Raw genomic sequence first — 18,508 nt, 5'->3', positions numbered from 1 at the left:
TCTTTTAATATTATATCAATTTGATAAGTGCTTTCTACTCATCCCCATTCTTGTCCACCCCCCCCCCCACACACACACACACACACACCTGCCCCAAAATACACACCACTGTGGGCTTCTTTCAAGTAAATGTTTGTATGAATGTGAAGGGTGTTGAATGTCACATTGAATTAAAGGATGGAAGGGGGGAAATAACAGCTTAGTGGTTGGTTTTCAGTGCAATAAGGATGGACCAACTCTGTAACCACATTGGCACACCTCCTATTTCTTTTCTTAGGGTGGTGGGCACTTTCCCATCAGGGTTGCATTGTTTACCTTATTCTGTAAAGAGGATGTGAAAATAATGCTTCCCTTTTTGCATGTTTGTGACAGTTATCTCTGTGTCATTTTTGCAAAGTAGTTTTCAAGAGCAAGTTGAAGCAAAAGTGGTAGGAAGGAACCTGTGCTTTTTAAGCATAATGTCCCCTTATCAGAACCTTTTACACAACGTAATATTATAGGGAGCATATTCATTGTACCTGAATATGGGACCTTTCTACATAGGTCTGAAACTAAAGCTAACTGATTTGAGGCTTATTTTGTTTCCCTTCTTGGTTCCAGCCTTAAATGCCTGTAGTTTTGGTAGGTGCTGTTAAGGTATATTGTTTCAGTTAATAAGCTATTGTGACCACTTAGAATAGACACTTTCTCAAATGAGAGACATAAGGATAGTATACCTCCCGAGTTAACTTTGCATTTTCTAGAAAATTATAATTATTAAAATATTAAATCCCCATGCTCCAGTTTTAATCTTGATTTCCGTTAAGTCATTGGCATATATCAGTGAAATAGCACTACAAGCACTAAACAATTTCCCACTAGACTGATACTTGTTAAGTTTCTGACACAGGCTTTGGCTTTTTTTTTTGTACGCCTCCCTTTACCCCCACCCTTTGAAGTTTTTTTAAAACATAATGTTGAACTTTTAAAATGTGGTAAATCTTGAGTAGGTATCATTTCTTAGAAGAATTTGAAGAAATTACCCCAATCTAAGCTTCAAAATAACTTAATTTTTTTAACATTATAATAATTGGCCAATTCTCTTTCCAAGGATAATTTTTAATTTAGGTCGATTTGAAATAGAAATGGTAGTGCTTTTTAGGAAAGTACCCTCCCCAGAATCATAGACATAGAGAAACTTGAAATCATTTATTCCAGTGATTCCCAGTCCTTGGGTCTATGAAATTAGCAGTGGGTATTTTCAAATAACTGCAATGACTTCTGTCTCAACTATAATAGAATTCTCACTCCAACCACTCAGAGTTAGGCCAGACCCCACAGATAAAGAGTAATCCTTTACAAGATTGCCCTTCAGATGCCAACTGCAAGGTTTGGGGTAGTGGGGAGGCAATGTTTGTCTTACTTCAGATATGGTAATTTACTAGAACAACTTACTGAACATAGGAAAGTGCTATACTTAACAATTATAGTGTTATTATAACAGGAAGACAAAAGAAGAGACATAGGGCAAGGTCTAAGAGGGTTTCAAACCCACAGCTTCTGTGTCTGTCCACAGAGTCAGAACACATGACCCTCTAGGCATAATGGTTTGTATTAGCAGTCTTGGTAGATCACTGGAGCTTTGGGAATCTGAGTTTTTAAGAGCTTTCATTATGTAGGCATGGTTGATGGAATCAGTGCCTATATGGTTAAATTCAATCTCCAACCTCCATCCCCTCCCCCACAGGTTGGATTGATGGGAAGTGGCTCAAAGCCCCAACCCTCTAATGACGTTTGGTCTTTCTGATGTGGTCTGTCCCCCTTTTCCACCCTATACCAAGATTACTGGTGAGGCCTGCCATGCTTTGAGTCATCTTGTTAATGTAAACTGTCAGGTTGTCTGGGGCCCATTATGAATAACAGAAGATGCTCCTATGATGGAAAATTCCAAGGATTTAGAATGCCACCTCCTAGGAGCCAGGACAAGGCCAGGCCTCCTTTTTAATTAGCTAAGTTCTTTACTTTACAGTGAGATATTGGGGCCAATTGTATATTTATTTACAGTAATAACAGTAATACAGTACAGGAGAGATAGAATGTGATTACAGTTAGAAGCAAATAAAATACTGTTTATTTTCTGTGATCTGAAACTAAGCAAAGTGTGACTCCTTTTTAGAAAGAACAATTAATTTTTGATCAAATGCAGTTCAGGAGGAGATGGCACAGGAGTTATAATAGAAGGAATCGTGGCTTTCTGAAACATTTTGGAATCATTGGTATAGTCTTCCTCATTTTTTAGATTAGGAAGTGAGGCCAGGTGAGATAAAGGAATTTGCCGAAGGTCATATGTGTAATCAGTGGTAGATGGACTGTTGAAATTCGGCTATCCTGGTAAGATGTGTTCAGGCTGCCTTGTAATCCTAATGTTGTAGGAGAGTGGGATAAATTTTTTTTTAATTAAGTTCAGTTTTATTGAAATACATTCACACACCGTACAGTCATCCATGGTATACAATCCACTGTCCACAGTATGATAGCATAGTTATGCGTTCATCACCACAATCTATCTCTGAACATTTTCCTTACATCAGAAAGAACCAGAACAAGAATAAAAAATAAAAGTGAAAAAAGAACACCCAAATCATCCCCCCATCCCACCCCATTTGTCCTTTAGTTTTTATCCCCATTTTTCTGCTCATCCATACACTAGATAAAGGGGCTGTGATCCACAAGGTCTTCACAATCACACTGTCACCCCTTGTAATCTACATTATTATATAATTGTCTTCAGGAGTCCAGACTGCTGGGTTGGAGTCTGGTAGTTTCAGGTATTTACTTCTAGCTATTCCAATACATTAAAACCTAAGAGGTGTTATCTATATAGTGCATAAGAATGTCCACCAGAGTGATGAGAGTGGGATAATTTGATAGAAAAAAAAGTCTTATTTTGTGTTGGACAATTTAATTAAGCAGGGGATTCATCCTCTGAATAGAGGAAAACTTAAAACCTAAGCAGAGGTGGGATACTGTATCTTTTTTTTTTTTTTTTTAATTTTATTTTGAAATAAATTCACACTTAAAGGAACAGTTGCAAAAATACAAAACCCATACACAGAACTCCAGCATATCCTGACCCCCTCCCCCGATACCCCGATCCACTAACTTGAACGTCCTGTCACACCATCTTTCCCTCCTTCCCTATCTATCATCCATCATCTATTGCTCTGTCTTCTGAACATATGAGAGCAAGCTGCACACATCCTTGAACAAACATATATCTTAATCTTAGAGTTTTAAGAATTTTAAAAATTTGGTGATATTAAATAATAATCATCTTTTTATAAATGCCTTCCCCTCTCCTTTTCCCCTTTTGTTTTGTTAGGTGGTATGGTCAGGAAAAAGACTACAATGTGCTAGTCATGGATCTTCTTGGACCCAGCCTCGAAGACCTCTTCAATTTCTGCTCAAGAAGGTTCACGATGAAAACTGTACTTATGTTAGCTGACCAGGTATGTGAAATTTTGTTGAGAATATGGAATTGCTGTTCACTTCAAATGTTCATAAGCTAGATTGTTATCTTGTGTGCCACTATTGAGTAGAGCATACTCGTTAAGGTACACTAGTCTGATATGACTTCTGGATGTTTTCCTATGGGTACAAGACAAAAACTGGAATTATATTGGTTTTCTTGTTGCTCCTCTGTGAATAGTTTTCACGCTATTCCTTCAGATGGGGGTATATTTGTTTTAGTATTGCATGTAGCAGGTTTCCTTAAAAGATTTTGTTTGAGAAAGAGGTTCAGAAGTGCTATAACATGGCTGAATCTTGAAAATATGCCAAGTGAAATAAGCACAAAAGCACAAATATTTTATGATTTCACTTAAGAAATAGCTAGAATAGAGATAGTCATAGAGACAGAAAGTAGGTAGACCAAGTAGACACTTCTTGAAGTAATAGATTCTCTGTCATTGGTAGTGCTAAAGCAAAACTGGGGAAGTTTTTGGAGTTGTAACAAATAAGATTCATGCATTGGTGGAGGTTAGAGTGCATCTTATGGCCAATTTTTAGATTGTTTGATCTTAGGAAAATAAGGAAAATTAGTTTTAAATAATTTTAGGGTTCGGGGGTAGATTTAGGAATAAGTCTTGAGGGAAAAGGTAATTCAGTTAAAATAGTAGGTCAGAGTCAAGTAATTAAGAGTTTTTAATTGTGAGCAACACTCATTACCTTCAAGGGCAGCAAAATGTTGGAAACACATCAAATTAAACTTCATGTGCCTGGCAAAATTCTGTGAGGATGGCATTTCTTAAACAAAAATTGGATGTCAGAAAGTAAAATGAAGGAGTAAATAGAAATGACATTTGAGGTGGAATTTTAGACAATCTGTAAATTCAGAGTTAGAAAGTAGTGCTCATTTTCTGTAATCAGTACATGATATTCTCCAAACTTAAACTTGACATTAAAAGCTATGGATGGCTTAAGCAAATATTAGCAAATTATAATGTTTTATTTATGGTACATAATGTGAACCATAAATTAAAAAAAAAAAAGCATTAAAAGATTGTGTTTTAGGGTGAATCTTAATAGTTAAAACTTATGTTCTGTAGGCTAGGTAACACACACACAGGCATTCCTACAGTGAACAATGCTTGAGGACCTTCCACTGTGTTACTAGAGAGTACAGAGAAGAATATGAGCCAGTCCTTTCCCTCTAGGAACTTAGAGTCTGGTAGAGAAAGAAGGAAAAATAAGACCTTAAGTGATAGAAGTCTGTGTTGTATACACTGGTAACATAGGAGAAAAAATGTAATTCAGGTATTGGGGGGTGAAGTGGAAAAAAGCATTCATTAAGGAGGTAACAGGTAAGTCTTACTGTGTAAATCATAGGCAGCACTTGAAGTAATCTGTAGTTTGTGCCATTAATTATCTTTTTTAATGCAATGTTATTGAGATATAATCACATAACATACAGTCATTCAAAGTGTACAATCAGTGTTCACAGTATTGTCATATAGTTGTGCTTTCATCACCACAAACTTTGAACATTTTCATTACTCCCAAAATAAAATGAAAATTAAAATAAAAAAGAATACCCGAAGCATCCCATTCCCCTCCTCCCCCCACTTTTCATTTACTTTTTTAATACAGTTTAATTGAGATACAGTCACAACCCTACAGTCATCCACACTGTACAATCACTTATTCACAGCACCATCATACAGTTGTGCATTCATCACCAGAATCAATTTTTGAACCTTTTCCTTACTCTATATAAAAATAAAAGCAAAAACGAACACCTAAATCTTTCCATCCCCTCCATCCCACCCTATTTATTCTTCATCTAATTTTTGTCCCCATTTTTCCACCCATCTGTCTGTATACCGAATAAAGGGAGTGTGAGCCACAAGTTTTCAGTCAGTCATTAATTATCTTCTGCATGCCCCTTTGCTTGGTGATTTAATAGTCATGGTCTAATGATGGGTATAGCTTAGCTAGGATAAATACATGTACATTAAATGAGCCAGATGTTTTGTTTTTGCTTCTTTTAAAGTAGAAGTTGCCACTGTGCCTAAGGTTGGTATTTATACACTGTATCTTATCTCTTTGAAGGTATGCAGTAAATAGTTTGGAGTGGCTTAATGCCAAGCTTCAAAAAGACATTTGTCAAGGTAGAGGGATGAGATTTAGAATCTATATATCCATGGTAATAGAAGTTCTGGGGAAAATAATGAGAAAAAGTAGCATCCTGACACTAGGTGAGAAGAGCAAAAAGATACGGACAGAAAGATAATGTTTTCAGTCTTTGGATTAGGAAAACATTTTAAAATACAACTTGTAAGTATCTTACAGAAAATCTAGGCATTATTTGATAAATTTGAAAGTTAAAAGCTTCTATCTATAAGAGGTACTTCAAATAAAGTCAAGAAGACAAATGAAAAATATTTAAATATGTATGTAACATGACAGATTAAAAGTGTCTTATATGCAAAAAAAAAACTTAAAATTGACAAGAGAAGGACAAGCCAATAGAGTAACAGGCCAGCAGTATAGCTTGTCAGTTCATAGAACAGTAACTCGAATGACTGGTAAAAATGATCAGATGTCCAAACTAAGTGTTAGGGGATGATATAAGTGAGCTAACATGCTTTTACCTGTCGAATTGGCAAAGTTTAGATATAGTTAAAATGACTTTGCTAGCAGGAAAAAGAATAATTTCAAATACTACTGGTGGAAATATGAGTTGCCCGTTTTTAAAGGCAGTCTGGCAACATGTATCAAAATGAAAAATATATATATGTAACCTTCAACCCAGCAACTCCTCATAATTTCATGGGATTTATAGCTCACAGTAATAAAAGCACCAGTAGATGAGGATATATATCTTAAGTGTATAAATAGCATTATTTGTAATGGTGAAAAAATTGGAAATTATGAGACTACTATGAATTGGGGGAATGGTTGGGGAAAAAAAATTCGTGCTATATCTATACCATAAACTATTTGTAGCATTAAAAGAATACTAGAGCTACACCATGTAACTTGGTATTATATCCAAGAATATGATTAAGAAAAAGTCTTGTTAGAATGGCATGTTTAATATTCAATTTTTAAATGATTATATAAGCATGGAAAAACATGGAAGGTTCCAAAGAGCATGCAAGAAAGGAAACTCCAGAATGTGTATATTCCCCATTTATATAAAAGTTATATGCTTCCTGTATCTACCAGTCTGTTCAAGAGTGTGTCCATATGTGTTCACTTGAGCATGGAAATAGGTCTGGGTAATTCCTGGCTGTTTTAACACAGGTTACCTCAAGGGGCATAGGACTGGGGGTAGAAAGTGATGATTTAGCTGTACTTGGCTGTTTAACAGATTACCTCGGGGGGAGCATAGGATTGGGGGTGGAAAGTGATGGTTTAGCCTTTGCTTTAAATAATTTGTTGTAATAAATGAAACTGTTAGTTTACAGATAAGTGGAGAGCCTGGTTATGGTTACTCTTTCTATTTAATTTTTTCTAGCACTGTTTTTGTGAACTTGAAATAAAATTATTGAAATATATCTCTGGTCTTTTATGAAGTGATTGAGCCAAGTTTGCATTGAGAAATAATACGTTGCTTTCTTTTATCACTTAACCCAAATATTTAACTCAATTATCCTCCTCCTTTTTTTTCCAGATGATCAGTAGAATTGAATATGTGCATACAAAGAATTTTATACACAGAGACATTAAACCAGATAACTTCCTAATGGGTATTGGGCGTCACTGTAATAAGGTTAGTCAAATGCTTTTTGCATGAAACAACAATAAAGAGAATAATATCTCCAAGAATTGCTTTGGTAAACTTTCAATCTTTAAAAAGCCATAGTAAATAGAATTTGCTATTGATAATTGCTTTAAAAGATTTTGCTGGAAAGATAATTGGCTAACTCTGTTAACTTAGAAATTTGAATGAATTCTCTCTAACTTACCAAGGTTAGCCAGCTTTAAATGGAAATATAAAATTCCCAGGGCTTCAAAATGAAATGTAATTGTCTATAATTATTGAACAATTGTATTTATTTTTCATTCACTCAAATAGTAAAAATCCCAATATACTTTTTCTCTTGAATGCTAAAAATCAGATTTTAACCTCTGGCTCTGAAGTGTGGGTTTTGCATAATATATGTGCTTGTGCCAGGGTGGGAACCACTGACCTATCTGTCACCATGGCATTAATATTTGCTGACTGAGCATGGTTGGTAATGAGAATTCTTCATTCCTTGGATTTGTGTATTCAAAAGGATAACTTTTGTTCTAGCCTGCTTCAAATGTAGAGTTGACAGTTTCTTACTTGGGTGCCAAGTTGGGTGGTCTCTCCCCCTACCCACCACCCTTTTTCTTTTTGAAAGGAACATGGCAGACAAATGAAATGAATGTTCATACAACAAAACTAGTGTTCATTGGGTTTCTGAGAATGGTTGAATTTATGGGGTGATGGGGTTTTATCTAGTGACGCATGATTGCAGTTAGAAACTAATTGTGTCAATTTTTTCTTCAATGATTAGTTTTATTGAGTGAATTGCTTTATTGATTTAATGTTGAGCTCGGGCAGACAGGCAGCATTGGCAGTGCACTAAGCATGTTATGATCTGATGATCTGATAGAAATTCTCAACTTCAGGACAACTCGGTGGGTGGGTTGGTTTTTTTAAAAATATAATTTTGTGTTTTTTGTTTAGTTTTGTTTTGGAAAGAAAATTCCCATTTTTGTTCATTAAACTTTGAGGGAATGTTTGATGTTGTTAGGTCTAGCTATAAATGTTTACCTTTGTTTGCCTGTATGAATGCCAACTTGGAGTTGTTACCATTACAACTGGTGTTATTTGTTAATGTGTGAGATATAAATGTTGGTCTGACCAAGTTTTAGGAAATTTACTTTCTTTTTTCCTTTTTTTTTTTTTTTTTTGGTTGAAGCTGAGCCTTAAATTCTGAAAGGTATTTAAATCTACATTTTGTCATTCACAAATTGCATATCCCCCCCCCCCCCCCGTTTTTTTTGTAAACACTATATAGCTTCTCTTCTTTGAAGCATCCAGGCTCTTTGTTATAGCAAAGTCTGGCAGTTCAGTAGAAAAAAAATTACTAGTCTTAATTTTTGAGGCAATTTTGTCAGTTTCTGACTGTCTTCTTTTGGCCATTTCCTAGCCCTCTCCTTCCCCTTTTCTTACACCTCAAAGACCCATTATCTTTCTGTGGTCCGTGTTCTGCATGGCCATTTTGGGTTGAGATTACAGTATATGGTTTTTGCCTTAAAATTAAATAATAGCCTAGGCTATAACTCATTGCTTTTTTTAAAGAATAGCTTATTAATCACATAGTTGTATTAAAAAATTCAAATTTCCTGGTGGTGAAAAACTTTTTAGACTCCTTATCTCCTCTTTACAGCTGTTAAAAAGAAGATTGTGGAACTGCTTGCTGATACAGTTTCAGAGAGAACCTAGAGTAGAAACAGAGTGTTTTACTAGAGTACAGTACTAAATACTAAATGTTGCTCTCTTGAACATTTTAGATTAGCGTTTTGTTTATGTAGTTGGTTTTTAGTGTTTTCTGTACTGTAGTTTGAAAAATGCCAGTTGTATGAGATTGGATGCTATAGTCAACTTGTTCCAGTAGTTTTTATTCATGGAAAAAAACATAGTTTTGGGGAACTTTTGAGGTCGATTTTTAAAGTCAAATTTCTTATTTGGAAAATTGTTCTGAATTTGATATTTAGGAGTAGCCACTCCAATCTTAGTGAATTTGCTTATCTCTTCCAGTAATCAGCCCTGCATGCTTATGAAAATAAATTTTAAGGTGACTAAATGCCTTCTACCTCTTCCTTACTGAAGATTTCCCCCCCGCCCTGAACAGTCTTTTTTGGGGGAAGGGCAGCTTGTGGTACCAAAGAGTGCAGATCCAAATTCCCCATTTTTGATTAAAAAAATCTAAGAGCCAAATAAGAGCCAAATGTCACCATTGCTATCCCTGTTTCAGGCAGTGACACAATATAGTGGCATTAAAAAATTGAGTTCTCCAGAATTCAAATATTCTTGAGCATGTGATTTGTATTTGGAAAACTGAGAAGCTCCAGTGCTTGGTGGAAGAAGGATGGCATTTGGCTACCCTGTTCTTTCTCTAATGCCTCGGTGTTGCCTGTCTGCGCCGGCCATTGTTGCAATGTAAGCAATACTGTTTGATGCACTGCCACCCTCTATTGTCTGTTTAGTGTTTAGAATCTCCAGTGGGGAAGAGGAAAAGAAGCATGACTGTTAGTACTTCTCAGGACCCATCTTTCTCAGGATTAAACCAGGTCTGAAACTGTCTCCTATTCCAACCTCAATCCCAAATTCATGTGCTTTTCTTTTTTTTAATTGTTTTATTTTATTTTTGTTTTGTTTTAATTCTGGAGAATGTAGATCTTGCTCAAGCACCTCTTACGTTGGCATTATTCAGACATACTTGGCAAACATGTAACATTACTAAGATGTTTCTTTGTGGCTTTTGCTTAAAACTTAAGTTTAGAGACAACCTAGATAAAAATAGGATTATATTTAAATCTCTAACATGCACATAAGGAAATATTGTGGTCTAGTATTGAAATTCTTTATCTAATGGTAAATTTGAGATATAGACTGTTTAGTTTAAAAAATGTATTTGGAGTTGCAGAACTTAATGCATGGAATATATCTAAGTTGAGTTGCATTGGTGCTGTATAATGAATGTATTCTGCCTCACTTCACTTCCCCTTCCCTAATGAACTTCAGGTAAGTGTAGATCAGATTTTAGATCTAGTATTTTCAGAATTGATTTATCTCAGTCTGTGAATTTTCTCAACTTCAACCAAATGGTTACTTAAAGAGCATTATATGCTTTGGAACTAGAAGACATCACATTCTTAACAATATACAAATAATATAATTGAAGTACTCATCAAACTAAATGGTAGCTTGCCATTGGTAATGCTTAAAATAAATTAAATGAATGTATAACCTGATGATTTAGTTTCAGGCAGGCTAGATAAACTAAACACCCCAATAATTTTTTAAATATTCAAAGACAATGTAAGGAAAGCTCTTCAGATTTTCAGTTTTTACTTTTGAAGAAGTTAAATTGCCTTTTTATCTCTGTATGAGTTTTAACACAAGGGGAAAAAAGACAAAATGTGGTGGTTTTTGTTTTATTAATCACAAAATTTGGTATGTAGTGACCCTCCTGAACTAATGAATCTAATTATTCAATTTTGTTTAGTAAACACTGAGAAGGTATTGGCATGAGTAATCAAAAAGAAAAATTAAATTTGATGATAGAATGTATTTACATGTATCTTCTGGGTAATCATTTAATCCTTTTCCATACTGCCCGGCATTATTTCAGGAATCACCATATTCTGCTGTAAAAATGGTTTCAGAAATTTACAGTAAAATTTTTTTTTAAAAAATTTATTTTTATTCACAAGCAAAGTAGTACCTAGAATGTGGTGACCAGATAGTGGTTGGGGAGAGGGGGTGGCAATTAGGTACATAACAAAGCAATATAATTTTTTAAAAGCTCTGTTGCCTCATTTCTACTTATCCATCCATTCATTCACAAACTACTTTTATTTCGTATCATAATTATTTAACAATTCACATGAAATCAGTGTAGATTGTTTATAACAATTTATAATATACAGATATACAAAATACAAGTAAATTGGTTATGTTCTACATACAGGTTAGATGAATGTCAGGAAAAATAACCTTTGGGAACATTTTGGAAGGGCAGGGGAATGTGACCCTGGGTGAGAAAAAAATTGCTGCAGTACTAAAAAGTAAAATCAGCAATAGTGTTTTCATCTGCATTTGAAGAATAGGCTACATTCTTTAATATAGGCATAAATTTTACTTAGAACATGTAATTAGTAAAAAACCACAAAAAAGCAACTTGACCAACCAAGGAATTTGACTTTCTCTTGTCATATGCAAGGCTATAAAAATACATTGTCTCATGACTTGCTGGATATTGATTTTTCCTCATTTGGTTCGGCCTTTACATATTTACAGGTGTTTGGTATCACATGGTTTCATGTATATTTCCACTTTATGTTTTTATTAGTTCTTAAATTCAGAACAGAGAGCTGCTAAAGAAGCTTGATAAATATCAGAAGGTAATGATTTAAAAGAAAAGGAGAAAATTTAAGATTGATTTACTTTATTTTTGTTTTGATATTAATGATTGAGATGTGTAGGAAGCTAGTGTTTATTTTTTTGGTTTTCTTAATCAGATTTCCTCAAGAGTTCTGCAAGGAAAGAACTCCCTAGTGAACATGGAGTTTTTTAAATAAATCATTCTTTTAGTTGTGGGAAAGTATCTGGTTATTGAGTCTCAAATAGAGCTAATAGATATGTAGATTTAGACATGATGAAATACCAGATTTGTCCTCCACATTGAAGTACTAAAGGAAGCAGTCCCAGAATATATCCTAGATTAAATTCTATGCAGTGATTATTTGGTCCTTCAAAATCCACATATTTTAAAGCTTGATGTTAGTTTGTGATTTTTTTTCTCCCCATGTTTTCTTCTCTAGATGAATCATAAAACTTAAATCATAATTTATGTTTTAACAGAAGTGTATTTGACTCATTTTTTTAATGTTTGTGTGCTTGGTCAGTTTTGAGTCAGTTTTCTTACCAAGAGAAACTGGGGAGTGAGCTTTCTTTCTCTTCAGTGGCTAACACTAACTTTCCCATATTCTACTATAATTTTATTGCTTAGGTAATACATTTAATCTTATTACTTGAGAACTTTCATTATCCATTTACATTTTACTAAGAATTTAATCTTCATTCTTTTATATAGTAAGTAGAGCAAGTGAAAATAAGTATCTCATGTTGACATGGTGACAGATGGTTGGACTCCAAGTGTCTTTACCACCCGAAGTATAACTGAGAATGGGTTGCAGTGTCTGAGTGAAAAGGTGTTTAGTACTCATCCTCCTGAGAGAGGTGCTTGGTCAGAACTTTCTAACCTAAATCAATTAACTTGCTTTACTTATTTGTTTTTTGGCTCAAACCCTCACAGGTTAGATGGTCAGGTTTCCCAGCATGCTACAGATTATAAACTATGGCAGAAGGGACCATATGTCAGCCTAATGGAAAGAAGAACTAAAATTTAGGCATAACTAGAAAAGAACAACAGTCTAGGGCTGTATTAAGAGCATATAGTCCTGCCCACCTCAATAACTTTGGAAATATAACTTTATTAAAGCACAGTATAATAGGTTTTTTTATAATAAAGGCTAGAACTTTAAAGATTATTTTACTATAAATGGTAGGTGAATATGAGACTATTTTGGCAAGTTTTTTTTTTTAATTGAGTAGTTTTTTATGTTAATCTTGAGCAGTAAACTTGAATTACCTAGAAAAATTACCTTTGTTATTAAATGAGTATCTTATTCCCATAGTACCATATAATTGAGATGGTACGCTAAGCATTACTTTGTTCTAAAATACTAGTTTGCTTTTTAGTTAGCTCATTTAAACTGCTGAGTGAAGGCACCTTGATCACCTCCATATGTTTTCCAGAAGTTTAACCTAATCACGTACGTAACATCAGTGCAAAGTAGTAGAATGCATTGAATGCATGCTTCTTTAAGAAATGGTTATTTTTTTGTTTTTGTTTTTTTTAAAATCTTGCTGTCTTTGGCGATACAAACTGGCAGGGTTGTCTTATTTTAGACACTGAGCATTCTGTTGGCAAAACTGGCTTTTGTGAGAAGGAAGAGTTCCAAATAGGGTATGTTTAGTTTTTGAAATTTCATTCTTGTTTACCAGTAGTAGGTAACAGGATATCAGATTTCATTATGGCAAACCTGCACACTTACCAGCTCTACTATCAACATGTATACATTTCTCCCCTGCTTTCATGAAGGTACATTCCTGAGTGTATAAGGAACTAGACCTGTGAAATTGTGCAAATGTCAGGATAAACCACTTGTTATTTTTTTAACTTGGTATATTGAACTTATTGAACTTATTTGAACTTGGTATAAAAACTTATTGAAGTGTTTAAGTCTGTTCCTTATCTGTTACACTTCTGATATCTTATTTTGATATTTGAATAAGTAGAATAGATGCTTTTTAATAAGCAGTTTAATGAACAGAGTTGGAAACCTAATGTCTCTTTATTTCTCTTTTAAAGTTATTCCTTATTGACTTTGGTTTGGCCAAAAAGTACAGAGACAACAGGACAAGGCAACACATACCCTACAGAGAAGATAAAAATCTCACTGGCACTGCCCGATATGCTAGCATCAATGCACATCTTGGTATTGAACAGAGGTGAGTTTGAAAATTGAATGTGCCTATCAAATCCATAGCAGAAGCCAATAATGGGTTTTTGAAATATTTTAGTTAGTTTCTTACAGTGTCTAAGGATGTCTCTTGGCTGAGGATTTGAAGGATGCTTATTAATCCTTTTATCTGCTTCTTTAGGCAGTACAGGGAAGGTAATTAAATGGGAGATCTTTCGTTTTCTTTGTTGAAGGTTGTCTCTTGAGAAAAAATGTGTTGTGTGATAGAAAGTTAGAAACATAAATGCAGTTCTACCTTGACTTTTCAGTTGATGACAGTACATACTTTCTTAATGCTGATCTTGGGCTTTTTATATTTTTGAGTAATGCAAGTTGAGTTTTGGGGAACTGTTAGTTATTTTTGCAAGGAAAATGTTATAGGAGGCCCATGTTCTGCCCCTCTACTCTCGCCAATTTAAATAAATATATACGTTAATTGTATCTAGTTTACAGTAAAAATTAAACTGTAGGGCTTTGTTAATTTTATACTTTTGGGTTCCATGAGAAAATTTTGTTTAAAAGGAATGCATTATGAACTTTTTAAATTAGAAAAGCCATCAACCTTCCTGCATAAGGCATTTTGAAACTGAATCTCTCTTCCTCATTTGGGAAACTTTCTCCTTGGGTATCTGGGTGGCTTTCATGTTTCCTCTTAAAAGTTTCAGCTCATAAATTATCTTCTTTTTCCTAGTCGCCGAGATGACATGGAGTCATTAGGATATGTTTTGATGTATTTTAATAGAACCAGCCTGCCATGGCAAGGACTAAAGGTAAATCGCAGACTCACATTACATGTTTTTTGGTTTTGTTTTTAAAGAATAAAAGTATATATTGGACAAGATGACCTTTAAAGGCCCTTCCAAACCTGATATTTCCTGAGTTTGAATTAATGTACTTTTGCTTTTTATTGGATGAATAAAACTTGATCATTTAGTTAAGAACCGAGTTAGTAGGTACTCTGAGTCACAGCCAAAGAGCAGTTTCCTTTGAAACAATAAGCTAGTGTCTATTGGTAACCACTAGATGTATCTGAATGGGAGTTAATATGAGATAAGAAAAGTGGACACTTTTTCATGTAGATGTATTTGCTCACTCAAGAAACAGTACATTTTTTCACTATCTCTGAAGTCACCACATACCTTCTCAGTTCTGTCACGACCCTCCGTTTCTTTGCCATGGGGCGGAATGGTTATGTGTTCCCTCTGCTCTTTGGAGAACTGGTTATATTTCATACAGTTGCAAGCATGTTGAACTGTATACTTTTATTATGTACAGTAGAACTTGTTTATCCAGGAATACTAGCTACATTGTTTATGCATTTATCCTGTTATTTTGTTTCTATTTCACTTTAACTTTTGTGTTTGCATGTTAATGATATGTCCCTATATCCTAGAATTTAATAACTATTTTGGTACTTCATTGATCCTTTAAAGGGAAAACATCTGCTTGTATTTATTGTCTGTGAGCCAGACAGATTGCTCAGTTCTTGTGTAGGTAGCATTATCCAATATTGATATTTATACATTATCGATAGCTATTATGTATAAACATAATGTATAAATACACATTTTTGTTTAACCTCTACAATTAACTCCAATTTTTAATGGCATTTAATGATAGGTGCATTTTATTCTGGGTTAAGATTTCCTTTGAATCTCAAGTATGTGTTTATACTGTAGTGTGTTAAACTACTAAGGTTCTTCTCATTGGTAATGAGTATGTCTTTATGATTTGATTCTTCTTTTCCACAGGCTGCAACAAAGAAACAAAAGTATGAAAAGATTAGTGAAAAGAAGATGTCCACTCCTGTTGAAGTTTTGTGTAAAGTAAGTATGCATGATGAGTAGTTTTTAAAGAAATGATTCAAGAGCAAAAACATTTTACTTGCTAACCCTGGAACTTAAACATCCTATTTAGAAAACTGTTTACCTTTTTAAACTTTTTTTTTTCTTAATTTTTAAGCCATTTTATTGAGATAGTCACATATTATACAGTCCATTCAAAGTGTACCATCAGTGGTTTGCAGTATCATCACAGTTGTGCATTCATCACCACAATCAATCTTGGAACATTTTCATTACTCCAAAAAAAACAAACAAACAAAAATCCCCCATACCCTTTATCTCCCATTATTATTGACTTTCAGCATTGGTATGATACATTTGTTACTGTTGGTGAAAGAATATTCAAGTATTACTGTTAACTGTAGTCCATAGTTTGCAGTAGGTGCAATTTAATAATTTTAGAGCTGTTTGAGATTCACAGAAAGTATAGAGAAGGGAACCTAAAAAGGAAGGGATGAATAGGGGGAACATGGGGTGTTTTGGGCCAGTGAAACTAATTCTATATGGTAATGTAATGGTGGATACATGCCATTATGCATTTGTCAAAACTTTTAGAACCTCATGCACAGAGTGAACCCTAATGAAAACTGTAGACTTTAGGTACTAATATATCAATATTAGTTCATCAGTTGTAATAAATGTACACTAATTACACTAATGCAAGTTGTTAATAATGAGAGGAAACTATGTATATGTGAAGGGGGGAGTATATGAGAACTTGCTGCTTAATAGTTTACTTTTTGATGATTCTGTATACCTTTAGGAATGGCTTGAAGATATGGGTCATTTTAAATAAGTGTTTTTATTGTGTTTCTGGTTTACTTGAGCTCTCTGATCGGTTAAAAAGTGGAGGAAAATAAGCAGGGTAGACAAACTTTTCCAGTAGAACCTCACCAGATTATGAGAAAAATTGAAAAATACTCTTACTCCTAACTGGCGCTGGAAAAGAAAAGATTTTGGTGTTTGGTACATCAAGGAATAATGAAACAAAGGCAGCAGATCGTATCAATCCAAAATAGCAATTGTCCAACAACCAAAAAATATACAAGACAATTTGAGTCTCATTTCTCTTTAATTCTGTATAATTAAAATCGCAAACTTTAACAGAAGGCAAGTGCACTTAGAAAGGAGAGGTGTATGTCTCATGATGGATAATCATTGCTTCTTCCCAACTTTCATATGTTCTTCTTTGAGACAAGAATTGTAATACCTATTTCAAATAATTTGAAAACAATATGCAGTTAAATAATGGAATGATAGAAGGGAGAAATCAGTGTGACTCAAAATAGTACTTTGTGTAAGTGGGGAAGTAAAGTTGTCTTTGTGTGTCTCCCCATCCCTAAATTTGCTTTTCCCTTTTCTGTATATCTGTAAGAAAGGAGGGAATGGAGTACAGGGTCTGTGATCTTTTCTGAGCCTCTTCAGGGTTTGTTTTAAATTATGAAATACATTTTAGACTAATAATAAAATATTTACGTTATTGTCAATTCACATAACTTTTTTTAAAGACTGTGCTTAGGGAGGCAAAATATCATTTCTGTACAGCATTATCTATATTCAAGAGAAAGATTCGTTTGGCTTACTGGAAAAGTCAGCCATTTTTACAGGAGGAAGAAGGGAGGATTTCATACATTTTCTGTGTGTGAGTTTCCTGTTAACTTTGATCTAAAAATTGGTGACAATGTCTGTCATTCTGTATTAGCCACATTCAGGCCATATGATAATGAAGTAATTCATTCAGGGTAGAGTGAACATAGAAGTATGAAATATTATTATAAAGTGATGATGTCATTTTTTGGAAGTCTCATTGTTCTTACAAAACCAGTGATGCTTCTTCGTATCTGTAACTCCTATAATATTAGTAGTTTCCTTTGGTTAAAGTTTTGCCTTTTCATAAGGTAGCAGAAAATGTGATGAAAACCATTTTTTGTTAACTCCATTTGATAAATGCCAGCTTAAAATTAACACAGACCATGAATGTATAAAAATGTTTTTTTTGAAGTCTGGTTAGAATTTAAAGAAAAAAATGTACCATATAATGTATGTGTATATATATGTATGTATATTAATGTTGTGTGACCACCCCAAAGAATAGAATGCTAAAAGCACTTTGCAAACATTAAATCTGTTTACATAAGTGCAATCAATAAAAAAATTTGTTTCAGATGTAGCCATTCTATACAGCTTTGACGGTTCTGGCTACGAGAAATTTCTCAAAAATTGTAAGGACATCTCTGGTAAGTCTGTAGATCAGACGATTGTGGGAAGAAGATTCTTTCTTTGCCTTCCATTCCTCAGTCCCCATTTACATGTATATTAGGAGATTTTGGGAATTGTATTGTGTTTTAATATTTTGTATTTCTACATTGCTGTTGGTGAAATCCTTTTGATAATTTATCTCGAGTCTTAAAAATGTTTATATGCTTTAATGTATCTTTGAGAACTTTGAACATGGTTTTGCTTGTATTTAAATACATTTATTTTCCTATTGTTGTAAAAGAAGTTTTCTTTTTTTCCACTTTGTGTTTTAACTCTTGAATCTGTAGGGGTTTCCTGCAGAATTTGCTATGTACTTAAACTATTGTCGTGGGCTGCGCTTTGAGGAAGCCCCGGATTACATGTATCTGAGGCAGCTGTTCCGCATTCTTTTCAGGTTAGTGTTTTTTTTTGTTTGTTTGTTTGTTTTTTAAGACATAATAAACTCCAGTGAGGGAAGTTGGTTTAGTATGTCTAACATATCTGCTCTGAGAAATAGCAAATTAAAGAAAAGCAGGTCTAGCCAATTTGAACAAAATTTTTAAGAAAAGGTTCATTCTTTGGGGCTAATTTGGTAT

At 34.1% G+C, this 18,508-nt stretch overlaps 1 protein-coding gene across 8 annotated transcripts in view; it reads left to right on the top strand.

Annotated features, from left to right (window-relative positions):
- Positions 1 to 18,508, top strand: part of CSNK1A1 (casein kinase 1 alpha 1) — a 48,795-nt gene that overhangs the window by 19,954 nt on the left and 10,333 nt on the right. For 6 of the 8 annotated variants that reach the window (XR_005211493.1, XR_005211491.1, XR_005211492.1 and 3 more), the window contains exons 3-9: positions 3,362 to 3,488; positions 7,157 to 7,255; positions 9,727 to 9,810; positions 13,680 to 13,819; positions 14,522 to 14,600; positions 15,582 to 15,656; positions 18,221 to 18,327. Coding sequence is in view for 3 of the 8 variants with exons in the window: in XM_037802284.1 (XP_037658212.1) it covers positions 3,362 to 3,488; positions 7,157 to 7,255; positions 9,727 to 9,810; positions 13,680 to 13,819; positions 14,522 to 14,600; positions 15,582 to 15,656; positions 18,221 to 18,327 (711 nt within the window). In the remaining 5 variants the exon portion in view is untranslated. The remainder of the gene's footprint in view (positions 1 to 3,361; positions 3,489 to 7,156; positions 7,256 to 9,726; positions 9,811 to 13,679; positions 13,820 to 14,521; positions 14,601 to 15,581; positions 15,657 to 18,220; positions 18,328 to 18,508) is intronic. The other 2 variants (XR_005211494.1, XR_005211495.1) reach the window with 1 other exon arrangement.

The sequence above is a fragment of the Choloepus didactylus genome, chromosome 13 (assembly GCF_015220235.1).
Source record: "Choloepus didactylus isolate mChoDid1 chromosome 13, mChoDid1.pri, whole genome shotgun sequence".
In the NCBI taxonomy this organism is placed as follows: Eukaryota; Metazoa; Chordata; class Mammalia; order Pilosa; family Megalonychidae; genus Choloepus; species Choloepus didactylus.
Note: the sequence above shows the minus strand (reverse complement) of the source record. Positions and strands in the feature narration are given on the sequence as shown.